We start from the raw sequence: 17,253 nt of genomic DNA, 5'->3' as shown, positions 1-17,253 counted from the left end.
TTCATACTGCAGTAGTAATTGTAGTCAAGATAAGTAGTTTTGTTTAAGAACACACAAAGGCCCAATCACAGTTGCACATCACCCCTTTGATTTGCATGCTACTATAAGTGTTAGTGTGTCCCATTTCTTTTGAGGACAACATTAATGGTCATTTACACTTTGAAATTAAATATGGGGGGCCATTTAAAAGGCTAGATGGTGAATACCCTACCATATGCAGCAGCCAGGGAGAAGAGACTAGAATTAAACTCAAGACTCCGAATTTATTACATCAACACGGCAAACAATCAAAAACATCATATCCAGCACTTGAACTTGAAGAAGTTCTGCAGATCCTCATCATCCTCTTGTCTGTTGTGGATCCCCGCGTAGACGGTCTTTAGCAGCTTGGTCTTAGACTTTCCATCCAAAATGTGAATGTAATTCTCTATGCAACCTGCAAACACAACCACAGATTTGCATAACAAAATTAGTTCACTCACACTGACAAAAATATTGTAGCATGTCATATTGTCTGGGTGTGTCTGACAAAATATTAAATATCTTTATATAACTACATTATATCCTGACTTGCCCTGTGGCCAGACAGTTTATTTGACAGCAGTCACCATATATGTATTACTATTTAGTATGCAATATGCCATCTATCTGTCAATCACACCAGCTGAATGTGATACATCTCTATAAATAACACGACATGGCATGTCACATGGGTCTGGCGGCATGATTTCAGTACAACACATTTGGTAAATATAGTCCAGCTGCCTATAAAGAAAATCATGGTAAACCAGTATTTTTTTTACACCTAAAAATGTATCTGTAGCTGGCAATCTTAATAAGCAACACTCACACTTTATAGGTAGATGCTCCCCATGTCCATTCAAAATCATTAAAAAGTTATTTAACTAGACATTTTGTTTAAACTCTAAAGGTTTCTGTAAATAACTTTTTACTGTTCAAGTCTGACTTTTTCCAAAGCTAATACCACGTGTTTATAGTATTTATAATAATAATAATAAAAAGTAATCACTTAGGCCCATGACTTTGCCATAAGCTATGAGGCTGGGGCCAAGCTGTGGGTGGTCGTACTGCTCCTCAGACATCAGCATGCGCACAATCTCTCCTGTGATGAAGGCATCCTCGAAGTTTTGCTCAGCCACAGGCTTCAAAGGGAATTTGCAGTATACATCCAAAGCAGCCTGAGGGTCGGATGGCTCCAGCAGCTGCGCAAGCTCGATGTAGGCATCATGGATCTAAACAGTCAGTTCATTAATCATATTTGATCTGCACTGCATTAAACCAGATAAACACCAAGAGCATGAGACTCTTTAAAAATATTTAAACTACAACTTTTAGAGGTTTTCTAAATATCGAAGACATGTAATGGGAAATCTTTTTCCTAAATGTTCTTGAATGACTATATTCACCGTAGATGAGATGTATGAAAGTATTTTCTCAGAAATCTCAGCTAAATTTGAATCAAATGATCAAATAATGACATTTTATTAGTTCTATATGAATCTCTCCCTCATATTTTGAATGTCTTGAATTATACTGCACATTTTCTTCAGACATAATTGAGATCTTTTTTTCAGGCAAAGATTTATGAACAAAGGGTAACCGCTTTCAAGTCTTGAGCACGAGACTTTAAAATCTGAATATATATAGTTTAATTTTCTCGTCCAACAGCAGAACATGTGGCTATTCCACAGAGTTGGTGGGAGAAAGAACATGTTAATAAAATCCTTACTTAATGTGACTGGAAGCTATTGTGAAACTTTGGGAAACGCTTTAAAATGCAAATATAAAAGATAACTGACCTCTGGTGCCATTGCGATGACCTCTTGGTATAGCTGTTTTGCTTGGTCCTGGGTGTTTGGAGATCGCGAGTAAGCTCGAGCCAGACCCAGGCTTGCTGCATGAGATCTGCGGTTCATCAGACTGGACTCATGGATTTTGTCTGTCACAGCAACTGAACAGAGATTGTTTTGAATCCCACATTGTACCCATTTAATGTTCTTGGAAACCAAAATCCTTAAGTAAAGAAAATTTGTATATTTATGACAGTGGTGCTAAACAACTAATGTCAAATCATCTGCATTTCAAGTAATCAATACCACTGCTTTGCATGTTATACCTTCAGTTAAACAGCATTATATTTGAACTTCTTAAACAGAAAAATGTATAAGCCCTCTTTTATCATCAAGATTTAGATTTTCTCTGTGTAGTTTTTTTTTTTTTTATTGTAGCTTGCAAAACCTGTTCACACCTCACCAAGAAAGGATTTTCAGTTTCCCAGACTTGCCTCTGTAATGCCTTACCCTCAGCTTTCCTCAAAGTATCAGAGAAACTGTCCTGTTTAGACTTGTTGAGCGGGAGCTGAGGTTTAGTGTTATGACCAGAAAGTTTCACCCTATCTGGCTTGGCAGCTGCTCCAGAACTCCCCCTACAGGAGAGAAAGCATAATACAGGCTCTCTAAAAACTTATTTAATATTCAAGTGAAAAGTCTGTTTTTTTGTTAGTTTGGTTGTTTGTTGTTGTTTTGTCTTTTCATATATAGCAGACCCAGAGTCATAAATGGTAAAAGGCTGTTTTTGCTTCATACGTAGGAAGCAAGGCAAAGCTATACAGGCTATAAATCCATAGGAAATCATTCATGCTATGACAATGGGAAAGGGAAAACCATCTAAACCATGTATCTACAAACACCTTTCTCAGTACAAACCTGGCTGCAGGGGTTTTGGCTGGATTCCGGACAGCCTTCCCTCCCCTGATGGGAGCTGGAGCTGGTGCTTTGGTTACAGCTACTGCTACACACCTAGAACCTCCCCTGCCCTGCTGCACTCCTCTTTTTGCCAATTTGATGTCACAAGTCTCCTTTACACCAGCTGGTTGGGTGATGGACTGCTTGGCAGCTTCCTTAGTTTTAACCTCCACCTTTTCCTGCCACCACTTTTGTTCTGAGCAAACAGGTAATGGTGAGGAAAAGTTAAATTCCAAAAAGGCTACATTAAAAATGTGTTAAAAACACCAGCCTATTGGAAGAAATAACAGAACATTCATTGAAACACAATCATCAGTTTGATAGGAAGTAATAATTCTGGCATGAAATACAAGCACAAGACATGGAATATAAAAGTTACATGACCACCAGAGATGTCAATGAAGTATGTTTGCTAGAGAATATCAGGTCCTTTTCATTCATTATGCTAACATATGCTTTCTTGCATCCCCTCTCCTCCCATAGCATGGAAATTGTTTCCTAAAGACCATCACAGGAGATCTTCCAGGTAAATGTACCTGAAGGACATGAGGGGCTATGATTACCATTTTGGGGGTTCTATGAAACAGGTTTATGACACTGACCTTTCCATAAATTAAAATATTTAAAATGAATTCTATATGACTAAAATCAACACTGGCAATAATGCCACTAAAATTAAGATACATTAATCTTATGAGAAAAAAGACAAGAAATCATAATATTAGAAGTTCTGTGGACATTCATATCATTCAGTGATGCAGCTGTGAACCTTCTTAAGTAACTAACATAACTTGAGACCGACACTATGGAGGCAAGGATTTTTCATTTGGCAGCTTTGATTCTTGCATCTTGGCATCGCTTCCTCTCATCTCTCTCACATCCTTGCTGGGAGCAAGAAATGCAAGTGAAGGAAGTGAGGAGGCACATTAGCATAATGAAAGGGACCCATGGTGTTGCCAGCAGCCTACGGTGGTGACCTTCCTCCCACTTGTAAGGTGGAGGAAGCTGGTTCATCTGGCTGGGGTCAGGCCTACAATTCTGCTTTATTTTTATGTAGTTTTCTACACATTACAGGTAAACCAGCTTTATTCACCTCACAAGTGAAAAGAAGTGCACCACTGCAAGCTGCTGGGAAAACCATCTTCTCTGGAAAAGCTCACTTTAGTTAATGTACAGAGACTCACTGGTCAGCTGTTCAGGTGGCTCTCCAATCTGAGTCTCGAGTTCCAGCTCAATGCTGGCCTGGAGGCTGAGAAAGGCATCACTTATAGCTTCCTTTGACCTTTCTGAATTTGGGTTATTGTCGTACTGAGCCAGCTGTGCCAGACCCAAGAGACAAAGGGCATGGCTGTCACGCGGTGTGGTTACTACTGCAAGGTGGCACGTCTTCATGCACCAGCAGTAAAGAAACCGGAAGAGAAAAAAAGTCTGAATTATGTCACACGAAACACTCTTGGATATTAACAGTCACTCTATGGATTAGGTACCCTGCACTCGTAAAAAAGAAAGCTCAACACTCATACCCTTTCCTGCATGTCAAGAAGTTCCTGACAGGGAGTGATAGAGGTGTGACGTATTAGAGCTGTGAGGGCCTGGCATCTTTTTGCCACCAGAGACTGCCTCTCAATGCCAGTCTTAGCCTGGCATTCACTCTGCTGGGTCAGCCTCTGCAGCAGGGCAAAGTGAGCATCCAGCAGCACCCACTCCAGCTGCCTGCTCACCTCACCACGACGTACACACTGACTCACACTCTGGGCACTCAGCATTGCCACACTGAAGCAGTCCAGCACAGAGACAAGAAGACAGTGTTTTTATGTAGTGGTTAAAACAGCTAAACTGGCTTCTACTCTTAAATGACAGGACTTTTCTTTGGATCGCACATTCACTGCTGAGATGAGTGAGACAGCTCGTTAGAGCCGATATCCACTGCAAACCCCGAATAATAAAACCAGCAAAAAATAAAAACTCCCAAAGTTTTACATACATATGATAGACCTGTTCAGCACTCATGGCCTTTGTGCATAATGTGCTTCTCTGCTGCAGTTGCCCCAGAGTAAGAAGGCCACGTAGGAACTGTGTGTTGCGGCTGGACAGAGGGTCCGATAGATCCTGCTCCTCCCAGCTGTAAACAAAATCATAAAATATATGGCAGTACAAGCACGAAGCAGCCATTATAACTCTATAGATGGCACAACTTAAAGTGTATCAATGTGCTTCTGTAGATGATAGTGGTCTCTTTCAATCAGTTTACCTCTCCTTTCGACAGGCTTAAACAGAACAAGCTGGTATATTATTGTTGCTGTCATGGCCTCACACTCTCCCTCTCTCACTGAATATATCCACCTCCACCTCCACCACACACACTCACACACACACACACACACACACACACACACACACACACACACACACACACACACACACCTCTTGCTGCAGCGCTGGCTGATAAAGTGCTCCAGTCCCTGTTGTAAGAACAAAGCAGCCTCCTTCTCTGCATCCTCAGAGGCTTTCTGTTCCTGCAGTAGCAGACCCAGGCCTGCGAAGAATCTGGAAAAAAGAACGGCAACACACATTGAAGAGCTCTGATCTAGTTTTTAGATGTTTAGAATCTAGACCCAGTTTACCCTGTTTAACAGTCTAATCTTAGAAAGGTTATATGATAGAGGGCTTATCATGGAGTGAGAATTTAAGAAGGAGAATAAGGGCTTTTTCAAACCTGCTCTTACACAGCCACAGAAAGGATGCGCATATTTTAACCTCTCTGTATTTTGTTCTTGATTACCAGAAACTCAGTAGCTGAGCAACAGATTGTCAAACTCTTGCTTTTAAGCTGTTACCAGCAGACTAAATAATTGTTAGTATCATTTTTCAGTGGACCTCTGTGAGTTTCAGCATTGATTTTCTGGCTGATATCTAATCTATTTCTATCTATGTCACAGTGACATCACAGTGAGAGCTGCACAGCTTCCTAACTCTGCAATATTTAATCAGCTTCTTTAATCTAGTTTCTTGTTACTATTACAAGTTACTATTAGTATTACAATATTTTTCCTTCTTCTACTACCGTATGTACAATCCTGCAAACTGACCTGAGTGCAGGGTGTAGGGGCCGTAGGGCCAGCCCATTGTGAAAGTGCAGCAGGGCTTCCCTTTCCCTCCCTTGCAGCAGCAGCAGCCTTCCTGCATGGAGGCTGTACTCCCAGCTTTCTGGGCACAGAGACCAGGCATCCAGGTACTTCAGAAGGGCTCGGTGGATATAGCTCTCTTTATCCTGCATAGTTGCACTGATGTCCTGCAACCACCAAGTCCAAGTTTATTGATGATAAGTAACAGTCATAGATGCTTTGACTAAAAACAACCATACAGAACAATATCTATATTTACCATGGTAGTGAATGCAGAACTGAAGTATCTGGAACGATATTGATTTCTATAACTAGCAATGAAAAACATCAAGATCTTCAGCTGAATAAAATTCAGCTCTGTGACGACTTAAGTGTGTTTGAAGAGCCTGTGGAAATGTTAACAGTAATATTCTGAGATGCTGAACTGAATATTGTTTACAAAAGGGTTAGGGTGGTTTTACATTCTAACAGATCACTCATAAGTCAAAGAGAAGTTGTACTGATGTTAGGAAGAGGGCGATAGCCTGTCTGTACTGGCCCCTCACTAATCTTCTAATCTTTTTCATCACTATCAGATAAAACAGTTTCCTCAAGCAATAGAAGCAGAGGTACTGACAGCATATGACACAATTACCTTGCCAGTTTTCTTAGAAAGCCAGATGTAGAGAGTCTGAACATAGTCCGCTTTGCTGGACTGTCCCTGCTCTTTGAGCAGATGATACTCTTTATCCAGAGCCTGCAGCTGGTTCTCTACTGTGGGTGTTCCAAGGAAACCGTGCAGTTTACACACAGCCAAGATGTCATCCTGATGTGCTGTTGATTTGGCATCACTTAATTCATCTCTCTCTTTGTCAGCCTTTGAGTTGAAACATGCGAGGTTCATTAGCTTTCAACTCAAAAATCAACAAGACAACTGATTTACAATAAACTGGCAAAAAAAGTACTATTTTTATATTTTCTGAAAGCTTTGTCACATTTCATAAACTTCCACATGCTTATGAATACTGAAAGTGTGTACTGCAACATCAAAGCAATGTTGTTAACTGACATTTCAGCTGTAATTGACCATATATTTTAATTTAAAATTAGCATGTTATTTACTATGCAATTCTGATTAAAATAACCTTCAGTAATTTTTTTCATTGTTCTAATACAACTAATATGCTGCATAGAGAGCTTTTATTTGTGTATAATAGTACCACACCTTCCTCTGTAGGCTGTACATCTCTGTAGCGTAATGGTGCTCCTCCAGCACGAGACCCAGCTGGAAGTGAAGCCTGGCATCTCTGGAGTTAAGTCTGATAGCTGATGCATAGTGGACAGCAGCCTGCTCCAGGCTATGCAGAGGAGACTGGCCATCTTCATGGTGCAACAGGTCTCCTGTGGAAATGGGAAAAATAAAACACTGTTTTGTGGTACACATCTGACAGAGAGACCAGAGGATTTGCATATATATGAGAGAATTTGCATCTATATAGATTATATAGTACTGGCAAACAACATTTTTCATCGCCGCAGGATGACATTACATTTAAGAGTTTTAAAGACCCATTTAAAACCCCCTTCAGTTCAAATGTAAGATCAAACCAAACTTACAATAGACTTCCTATCTACAATTTTACCATAAGTGTGTCTAGTTTAAGTATTTGTTTGAGCTTAAGAACACTGTCTAAATGTGTTTATTAATGTGAGAAGAATAAAATGTTGTTGGCTGTTGTTACCACTAGCAATTTTATTGATCTTACACATATAAACATAGCTTGAAGTATTTAGAGAAACTGATTTAATCAGTACACAGCATGCGTCATGAATATTGGCTTTAGTTTCGAATTTTATTAAGTAATTAAGCCCTTTATAATCAGCTGACTTGAATTTAACTCTTTTTGTAATTCTTTGGATTGTATTTGGTGGCGTGCTCAAAACGCTGTCAGCAACCAGCAGCAGTGTAAACCTGATGATCGTGTTTTGTTCCAGGAATTATAAAGAATTCAGCACGTATCATGTCACTTAGTAGTACTTAGTAGTAGCAGTAATAAAATTCATATGGAAGTAAATCTTAGTACAGCAATTTTGACTCTCCAATTTAATACATTTCATTCCAACTGTATTGAGAATCAGAAAAATAAAAAAAACTTGGATAAGGTATTGTGTGCTTTGTGAAGTGAGCTCATTTTGAACAGCTTATTAAAGGACAGTTTCATCCAAGCATGAATACTTCACAGCACAATGCATAATGAAAACTAAACAGACTCTCCCATCTAGCTGCCTTCTCTTTACCGAGTACTGGATGCGCCTTTTGCATGAAATATTGAAAGAGAGTATCTTCCCTTGGCAAGTGCGTCCTTTTTCTGTCCAAGTGCACTGATGTCAAGCTTTTAATTGGTTATATTCCCTGGTACATTACATAATCCAACAAGCAGACCCATTCAGCATTTGCTGTTTTATAACTGATATATGCTACATAGCAGAAAAGTCATTTTAGCTGATGAAATTTTTGAGTCTGACAGAAGCATTGAGCTAATGTTAATGTGCAACAAACAGCGTCTTAAAAATGAAAACGTTTCACCAGGCCACATGAAAAATGAAAGGTCAAAAATCAACACTTTTTACTAACAACCCTCATGACACTCATTCTCATTTTGATACTTTTCAGTCACAAAAAAATTAGCAAGGCAAAAGATAGCTGAGAAAACATGAGCACAAACTTGAGTGTGAGTGTCTGGCATGTCAAATAAAAGAGAACGCTTCAGAAGTAGCCACTTAGCAGCCTGTTTTCATGTATTTTTTATTAGCTTTAAGCTGAGCTGTGTTGTCAAGGTAAGGCAAGGAAAAAGTCCCTTTGCTCCAGAGTATTTTTAAATAATCAGTAAATAGCCTGTTTAAAAATAAAGGCAACTACAGACATTCGGCATTAGGGCAGATGGTAATTTGGACAGACTAGTCAGCACTTTATAAAAAGTAACAGGTAAAAAATGCATTTGGTTTTTTTTTCTGACTTTCTAGTTTGTATTATAATAGCTTTACACTCTTGTCTGACCCACATTTTGTTTTGGATCACCATCTTACAATGCAGCATAATAATTCACAAAGTGTTAAAATGTAGGCGTGAAAGTGCTACATGCCTGGCTTTGGCAGATGTTGCCTGTAGAGTTTCAGGTGCTCCTGGGCCAAAGCACACAACTTGTCAACACTGTCTTCTGCTGCTGTCATTTGTAGTCTTTTCTCCCAGTTACGAATCTGTAGTAGAAAATAGACCAAGCAGGAAAGCTTAAACAGATACAGTAGGAGTAGTGATATGAGCCATATTATAACTTATACTTTTCATTTGATTAAGTGGGTAAACTATAAAGGTCCTCGATTACCCACATTCACCACAAGATAGAACTATGGCAATTTTAGGTTTTTAGGTTTGCTGTGTATCATCAACATCAGTCAGAATATTAACTAACTGGACACTGAAAGGAATACCCAGTACAGCTTATTACCTCACAGGTGTGTTTGGTCTCTGTCTCCAGACATTTGGCTGATTCAAAGTGCTTCTTATACCAATCTGTCTCTGTTACATCCTAAAAGAAATAGTATCCTGATTATATCACAAATAAAGATTTTATAAAGTGCCATTACCAGGTTCCATTGATAAAGCTTCGAACTGGACTGACAAGGTGGCTGTGCTGAATATACAGAACTGGGTTTGTCATTCTAGCAATGGTAAAATAACAATTACTGAAATGTAAAAATTATACATGGTTAATAAAAACTACTATTTTATTGACTCGTTCACCATAAACGTGGTCATTAATTTTACTGTGGAATTCAAACTTACGTTTACTCACAGTTAAATGGAGCACTGTCTTGTAAATAAAGGATAAACAGTGCCAAAGTCAGCGATTCTGGCAATGGAGGTTACTGCTTAATCTTTTACACTGACCTTTGCATCTAGGTCCCCAGTGGGTTTATGTAAACAGTCCAGAATGTGTGACCCAAGCTCAGACAGTTTCATCGTAGTGTCACACCCTTTGTTTAAAAGGGGGAAAAAAGCTCATTAGAGGTGGACCGGGATGGATTTAGCTGTCAGGTTATTTAACAAATCTGTAGAATTGCTCCCCGCGCAACCTCCCCCTAGGCAATGTGTCCAAACTAGCAATTAGTTGACTCGATGAAAGCATGCTCCTGCACTCTCGATATTTTACCTGCATCTTTATTCAAAAATGTCTTTCAGTCCATCTGTCCCTTCGGGTGCAAAAGGCTTGATAGGCTGAGATACTGGGCGGGTGTTTCTGGGTCTTTTTGTTATGGTCGTATCTTTCTAATCGATCTTTTTCTGTGGCTGCTTCTAAACACGTTTTCTTCTACTTCTCTTCATCACAGTTTGCTTCAAAGTTCTGTTAAGGGGCGTTTATAAAGCATATTAAGGTTGAAATGTTGTATATAAATAAAACTGCCATTTGCAATTTAAGGACATTTTCCTTCACTGCTATGAGAATGACAGATGATCAGTTATGTATGTCTTTTAAGCCCCAAGGTGTTTCTAAACAAGAGATTTTGCAGAGGTGCTTAGACTATATAAAATTGGATGGCTGACAATTATCTCTAACTTAATGAAGAGAAAACAGAAGTTCTTAATGTGCCCCTGACAGATTTGTACCCAAGATAATAAATAAGCTAAAAACTCATCTTTTTGAAACTTGCTTTTGGTAACTTTTTGTTTTAATGTTTAAGCATTTTTGTTGTGATGTACTTTGTGATATTTATCTTGGAAGATGCTATATAAATACAATTTTACTAATTGTACTTTTACCTAAATTAAACAATTTAAGAGAAGCCTTGATTATTTAGAAATACACATCTGAGTAAGCAAGCCAGATCTTCTGAACATAAAGGCCTGATATAAAATCCAGCCTTTGTCCCATGACAGTTAGTGGCACAAGGTTTTAGTTAAGTAATAATACCCCCTGTCATTAGAGTAACATGATCGTTGTCTACAGTATTACATCATGTTACATGATAGTATAGCTTGTGTAATCACTTCTGCTAAGAGGTAAGATACCTGTCAACAATGTAGCTGTAAGCATTTTCTATAGGTGTGGAAATAATGAAGTAACTCAAAGAATCCATATTAGGGCAGTGGCTTCATTTGTTATTCATTGATGTGACGTTCATTGTACTAGAAGTTCAGGAATCTACTAGCTCTCTTTAAGAACAACAGAACCTCCTCCTATCTGAACATCCAGAATAAGAACATCCGCTCTTCCCAGTAGCTTTAAACTAATATGTTTGAAATGCTTCACCTCTGTGAAAAAAGAAACACTTGACCAAGGCAGCTGACATCTTCTTGTCAAGGTCCAGTTCAACAACCTTCCAGCCGTCTCCGAGAGGACAGTCACTAAGTGGGTCAACTTTTGACCTTCGGGCAAGCATCTCAATATAAGGCCTTGAGAAGATGCTCTTTGGTTCACTACAATTTAGCAAAATAACAAATGTGTGAAAGGTGATTTGCTATATATTATACTATTTTTTTTATATAAAGGAAACACATCATTCATTTGCGAATTAATATTCAGCATGAACCAAAGGATAAGTAATGGATGTGACTATTGGCGAATATGTTTTGCAATATGTGTGAGTTGTTTCAAGACTTACCTGTGATTGATAGACAAAGGCCTGTAGAAAGCACTTAGCGATACTGGGCATTCATACTCCAGCTGCTGCTTCACATCAGTGAAAGTCACAGGCACAGGAAGCAGCTCTCGAGTCACCAACACCTTGTACACCTGAAAAGGTGAGAAGGTCATTAGGTATATAAAGCTAACTACTCCCTTACTGACAAAAGGTTACCACAGATAAATGTATGGGTACAAAGCAGATGGATCCACTCATGTGCAGGAGTTATTAGGGCTCCAACAGAGACCTTTAAAAAGACTCAAATTCCTAATAAGTTTCATTACACAGAAGCAAAAGCTATGCTAAAAGCTTATGAAGTTTAAAAATTAAGAAAACTATATGTTATCAGGTGGATAATGATGAGTTTCAAAGCATTTCAAAGCTAGGATGCATATATAAAGTTTGACCACTATCCATGTCTTATTATACCTGTGAAACACTGCCATCTGGTGAACAGACTGAAATCTCCACCACTGTGTCTCCAAAATTCAGAGGGACTGGTTCCGAGCTGCTCACCCCATTTACTGTAACTTTAATGCCTCTGTCAGGCACCTCAGGAAGGAGTGTCACTGAATTACAACAAAAGGGAACAGTATCTGGAGGCAAAAAAACCCCAGAAAAGCACATAAGAATTTATTTTGTAAACTGAGAAATACTGCAAACCTTTTATGTCTCTGCATTTTTAAATAATATTCACTTACAAAGTAGCATATTTATACATACATTTACATGTGTACTGCTGCGGCTGCTTTTGTGTATCAATTGAAATAGAAAACAAAACAAAAGAATTATACATTTCACATACAACTTCTTGTTTAACACAGATAGGCTGTACTCACTATTGTATTCAAAAACGTTGGAGCAAAACGCGGGGTGAAGTGAAATATCTCCTTCCAAAGCCAGGTTACTGAGCTCTGCGATCTTTGCTGACAGTTTGGTGATTTCCACACTGTATTTCTTTATGGTGCCATCCTCAGCTACCACCTCGATTCCTACTCTGTTCAACCCATCTTTCAGTGTAATCGTGTTAGACCTTTCACCAAAGAGCTGAAATAGAAATCACAAGGCTAAATTAGATGCGAAAGAGACTTGAATTGAGAAATAGAAGGCATAAAGCTTGCTCACAATACTATATGAAGCCCCACAATCGCTTGTCATCACGTCCAGTGTCACTTCGTTGACGCTGCTCTCCACAGTCACTTTGTAGTCTGTGACTTCAGGTGTGAACGATGGACGGAGCTTCCCAGCAGAAACACAGAGCTTCTCTAAATCACAGTTATCCATGATGACTCGGGCGTCTTCTTTATAGCTTGCTTGGGTTGAGCTACAACAGTCCCAAAACACAGCACTTAAACTGCTGTCCCATCCCAGCGCGCTCAGTTTTATTTACCACACTGACGCCCCACGTTACCACAGTAACATGACCACTTCTGTTGTATTTAGATATTAAGTTACTACTACATATGAGTATTTTAAATACATTTGGGCGTTTAATAGGAATGAAAACAACAGCTGATACTTAAAGAAGTTTTTCGTTTAGACCCTTGCTTAAAAAAATGTGTCAAAAGTCAATAATAAGGAGCGTCGATTTAGAGAATACACACGGTTACACAAAAACGGATATTGTTATTAAACAAAATATAGAAAACTGCAAATAAAATTGTTATCATGCTGGAAAAAAATAAAAATATTTAGCTAACGATAACTAGCTGTTCCACTCATCCCAACGGCAGACGGCGGTAGAGGAGCGAAGAGGAAAACGAAGACGACTAGGTCACAGTTTTGACGTCATTTCCTGTCGGCTAAAGCGTGTTGTCTGCTAACAGGGTAAATGTGTGATTTTGTTTTGTTAGATTTAATTTACAGTGATCCAGTTTTGCTATTAAATCAGTAATTAGTAACTTACATCTATCCCTTTTGTCACTTTCCTCAGCTTATCTAAACGTTAGTTTGGTTTCCTGTTAGCATTGTATGCTAGCTCTCTCCCTGGACATATTGCTATTGTTTTTCTGTTCTTCTAATGAAAAATAGTCCTATAGGAAAGTTACACGACGTTGTAATTATTCAATTATTTTACAGAAATATGGCCGCAGAGGACTACCCTCACGAGATAGATGAACAGCTCACGGGCTTCGACTCGTCAGTGACTTCAGTTAAAACCATCTTGGAGCAGTTGATGTCGATGCCCAGAAATGACCTGCTGCAAAAGGTAGGCCTAATACTATTATACACATCGGGTACTGTGGTCTTTTTGTTGGCTTAGATTTGTGCTTGTGCGTACCTACTATCTGTATACACTCGTGCACTCACCGGCCACTTTGTTAGAAACACATGGTCAGATACTTGGTAACAGATTATTTAATGTGCCAATAGCTCAATCAATTTAGGAATGTGAACATGGTCAAGAAAAACAACTGAGATGGGGATGAAACATGGTCTTAGTATTTCAGAAAATTGCGGATCTTCTGGGATTTTCCATCACAATCATTTCTATGGTTTACATACAATGGTCTAAAAAAGAGAAAATATCCAGTGATTGTCTGTTCTCTGGGTGAAAATGTCATGTTAATGCCAGATGTTAGAGGAGAATGGCCAGACTGCCACAGGCTCATAAGAAGACAACAGTAAGGGTATGCAGAAGAGCATCTCTGAACACACAACACATTGAACATGGCAGCTGATGGGTGACAGCAACAGAAGACAACAACAGAAGTGCCGGCCTACCTAAGTATTGTTGCTGACCATGTCTTTTCCTTTATGACCTCAGTGTATGCATCGTCTGATAGCTGCTTCCAGCAGTGTAACACGCCATGTCCTGAAATCATCTCAAACTGGTTTCTTGCCATGACTATTAGTTCACTGTACTCAGATGACCTCCATCGTCACCAGATCTCAGTGAAACAGATTGTCTTTGGGATGTGGTGGAACAGGAGATTCACATCATGGATGTACAGCTGACATAGCGGCACCAGCTGTGTGATGCTATCATATCAATATGGACCAGAACTCTGAGCAATGTTTCCACCTCCCTGTTAAATCTATGCTATGAAGAATTAAGGCACTTCTGGGGGCAAAGGATGTCAAAACCCAATGCTAGGAAGATGTACCTAATAAAGTGGCTAGTGTGTTTATATTTATTTTCTTTTATAGAGCAAAATTTTATTCAGTGAAACAATACTGCATTGAATATGTTACAAATACATTTAATGAAAAAAGTGATACTAATCTGTCGTATGCAGGAGGCTATAAATAAAATACAATTTGGTTCATTAACAGTTGGATCCTCTGGATCAAGCCAAGCTGGATCTGATGTCTGCCTACACCCTTAATTCATTATTCTGGAGTGAGTTTTTTCCCTATTTTGTCTAATCTTTATATCTTGTTGAATATAGATAAATTTAGCGAAAGCATACTGAAGAGACAAATACATTACAACTTTTCCATACATGGATGTCATTTTGTGTGGAAAGTGTGGACATGTGGTTTTATTTTTTATCTTACTCAGTGTACTTGGTAACACAAGGGATAAATCCCAGAGAACATGGAATCAAACAGGAATTGGTATGTGCCATCTATCTCTGACTTATTATTTGCTCACATGGATTCATATGTATTGTCTAATTCCTCAGTAACCATCCTGTTGTTTCAGGAGCGAATAAGGACATATATGAACAGAGTGAAAGAGATCACAGAGAAGAAAAAAGCTGCCCGTCTGGATAAGGGAGCTGCTGCACGCTTCGTCCGGAGTGCTCTTTATGATCCTGATGATAAGGATTCTAAAAAAAAAGCAGCAGGCACATCTTCAGAAACTCCTCCATCAAAGCGTTCAAAGCAGAAATGAAATAAAGAAGAAGCTGCAGAGTATGTCAAAGTGCAAAAGATCACGACCTTTAAGGGTGATGAACACTGGGGTAAAACATTTTGGTCATAAGCCACATTTGAAGGCTAAGGTTGTCTGATCAACAATTACACAAGACAGCTAAACAGAACAATCCATCATCAGGATCATAGCTTGGAGTCGTGTAAATTTTCATGGTTGCCCCGCAGCAGTCTGCAAATGTGTTTGACAAGCAAAAGACTGTAGTTGCTACGTTTGACACGTCGTCTCAGGGCAGTCTCACATACTTTTGGATCTTGATGCTAACAGCTGCTCTAGGTTTGAAACATGTTGTAATGTTCTTGTAATGTTGCGCTGGTCTAAATCTTTGTATTTTGAAAGTGATTCTAGGAATCAAAGTTTCTTCTTTTTTTTTTTATTTAAACAAATGCAATGTTTTGAACATCATCAAGAAAATGGTTTTGTGAGTATAATGCCTTTAGCATAAAAATATTCACCAAAAATACAGTGTTTAAATTATTTTCTTTTATACAGTTTATTGTCAGCATGGTGCTGAAATGTGTAATAGTGTCGCACTTCAGGAAGCAAGTGCAGGATGTGAGCCTTCTGCTCAGCTGTCTGTTTCCTCTGGTCGATCTGAGAGAGCGTGGTGGTTATATAAATTGACCGTATGATACACTGCTGATCTATCTAAGGCAGTGGTCGGCAATTAATTTTCCTAAAGGGCCACATGAGAAGCTAGGATTATTGTTGAGGGCCGCACCATTGAGCTTACAGAAAGCTAAAATTAATACTCAGCAGAATTGAGTTCATCTTAATATTAATTTTCTCTTTTTGAAGGCTTATTGTTGTTTTCGTTTCTTGATAGTCTTCCTCAATAGTCCTTCTTTTAAGATGAGATAAGATAAACCTTTATTAGTCCCAAATTTGTTGTGTCACAGCAGAAAGTGGACAGTTCAAAGTTACAGCAGCAGAAATTAAGAAAAATAATGAAATAGAATGAGATAAAAGAATAACATACTATATAAAATAGAATAAAATACTATGTTGTCAAAAAAAATTACACTTATTGGTATTGCGTGTGTGTCTGCACGTGTTTGGTCAACTCAATGTTTGGTCTCTGTTGTGTGTATATATAGTATATAACCTCTACTGTTGTCCTAGTGAAGGTGGTTTCAACATGCCTGTGACTCACAAGTACGTCCAGATTGTTCAACTGCCCTCGACTCCCATTCACTTTAGATCAGTGGTCCCCAGCCCCCGGCCCAGCCTGAGTCGTTTGGTAACGGGCCGCAAGAGTTGAGGCTCAGGTGTGAAATTTGTGGTTTTCAGAGTTTTTACTGTTATTTTTTTTTAATCGTTTTCATCCTTAACTCCGTTTCCCTGGGTCTTTTCCTGTGTGTTATGAATAAATCCCCCTATTTTTTTTTCTTTTTTTTTTTTTGTACCGGTACTGGTTTTATTTTGTTGTATTTATCCGTGATATCTTAAAGGCCGGTCTGTGAAAATATTGTTGGACATAAACTGGTCCGTTAAGCACAAAAGGTTGGGGATCGCTGCTTTAGATGACTGTGACCCAGGTGAATGAGAATCTATACAGACAATCCAAACATCTCAACAGTAAGTAGTGAAAAAGTCAATAAAACCAGCAATTTATATTACAGAAACATGCAACAAAGCAATAATTAAGCCAGTCTTTACAGGCAGAATATCACATGTAACCCAAACTGATTTCCTTCTGACGAAAAATACAGTTTTTACTTTCATTTAAAAACTTTCAGCACTAATAACGAGAGTTAAAAACATGCAAATATTTTTAAAATTCATTTCTTGAATGAAACCCCTTTAACACTGACATACTAAA

General features: G+C 38.7%; 2 protein-coding genes across 8 annotated transcripts; one reads left to right on the top strand and one right to left on the bottom strand.

Annotated features, from left to right (window-relative positions):
• Positions 1-101: 101 nt before the first annotated feature.
• Positions 102-13,107, bottom strand: LOC120714651. 6 transcript variants are annotated; one of them, XM_040000995.1, is made up of 20 exons: positions 12,677-13,107; positions 12,391-12,598; positions 11,981-12,147; positions 11,531-11,661; positions 11,179-11,345; positions 9,819-9,904; positions 9,376-9,456; positions 9,013-9,127; positions 7,095-7,270; positions 6,525-6,746; positions 5,855-6,057; positions 5,190-5,312; positions 4,750-4,887; positions 4,289-4,538; positions 3,950-4,151; positions 2,727-2,961; positions 2,322-2,446; positions 1,821-1,972; positions 1,031-1,253; positions 244-436 (listed from the first exon to the last, which is right to left on the bottom strand). In XM_040000995.1, exons 1-20 carry the CDS (start codon positions 12,833-12,835, stop codon positions 297-299), a joined length of 3,303 nt encoding a protein of 1,100 aa, XP_039856929.1. In that variant the 5' UTR covers positions 12,836-13,107; the 3' UTR covers positions 244-296. The 6 variants fall into 6 exon arrangements, with proteins under 6 accessions (XP_039856934.1, XP_039856929.1, XP_039856930.1 ...); XM_040000996.1 differs by having other exon boundaries at positions 11,981-12,120; XM_040001000.1 differs by lacking the exon at positions 1,031-1,253 and having other exon boundaries at positions 102-436; positions 1,821-1,926.
• A 152-nt stretch (positions 13,108-13,259) lies between these two features.
• Positions 13,260-15,892, top strand: c1d (C1D nuclear receptor corepressor). Of its 2 annotated transcripts, none has more exons than XM_040001005.1 (5): positions 13,260-13,378; positions 13,631-13,760; positions 14,828-14,894; positions 15,057-15,112; positions 15,201-15,892. In XM_040001005.1, the coding sequence occupies exons 2-5, from the start codon at positions 13,635-13,637 to the stop codon at positions 15,390-15,392; spliced, it is 441 nt and encodes a 146-aa protein (XP_039856939.1). In that variant the 5' UTR covers positions 13,260-13,378; positions 13,631-13,634; the 3' UTR covers positions 15,393-15,892. The 2 variants fall into 2 exon arrangements, with proteins under 2 accessions (XP_039856939.1, XP_039856940.1); XM_040001006.1 differs by having other exon boundaries at positions 13,285-13,386.
• The last annotated feature ends 1,361 nt before the right edge of the window (positions 15,893-17,253 follow it).

Source organism: Simochromis diagramma, unplaced genomic scaffold, assembly GCF_900408965.1.
Source record: "Simochromis diagramma unplaced genomic scaffold, fSimDia1.1 OVJJ01000596.1, whole genome shotgun sequence".
Taxonomy (NCBI): domain Eukaryota; kingdom Metazoa; phylum Chordata; class Actinopteri; order Cichliformes; family Cichlidae; genus Simochromis; species Simochromis diagramma.
Note: the sequence above shows the minus strand (reverse complement) of the source record. Positions and strands in the feature narration are given on the sequence as shown.

Coding starts and splice junctions, on each gene's coding strand:
- LOC120714651 (XM_040000995.1), bottom strand. CDS start 12,835: ATGGATAACTGTGATTTAGAGAAGCTCTGTGTTTCTGCTGGGAAGCTC. Junction 11,346..11,530: donor CCTTTGTCTATCAATCACAG/GTAAGTCTTGAA, acceptor GCTAAATTGTAG/TGAACCAAAGAGCATCTTCT. Junction 437..1,030: donor TGGCAAAGTCATGGGCCTAA/GTGATTACTTTT, acceptor TTGTGTTTGCAG/GTTGCATAGAGAATTACATT.
- c1d (XM_040001005.1), top strand. CDS start 13,635: ATGGCCGCAGAGGACTACCCTCACGAGATAGATGAACAGCTCACGGGC. Junction 13,761..14,827: donor GAAATGACCTGCTGCAAAAG/GTAGGCCTAATA, acceptor GTTCATTAACAG/TTGGATCCTCTGGATCAAGC. Junction 15,113..15,200: donor ATGGAATCAAACAGGAATTG/GTATGTGCCATC, acceptor CTGTTGTTTCAG/GAGCGAATAAGGACATATAT.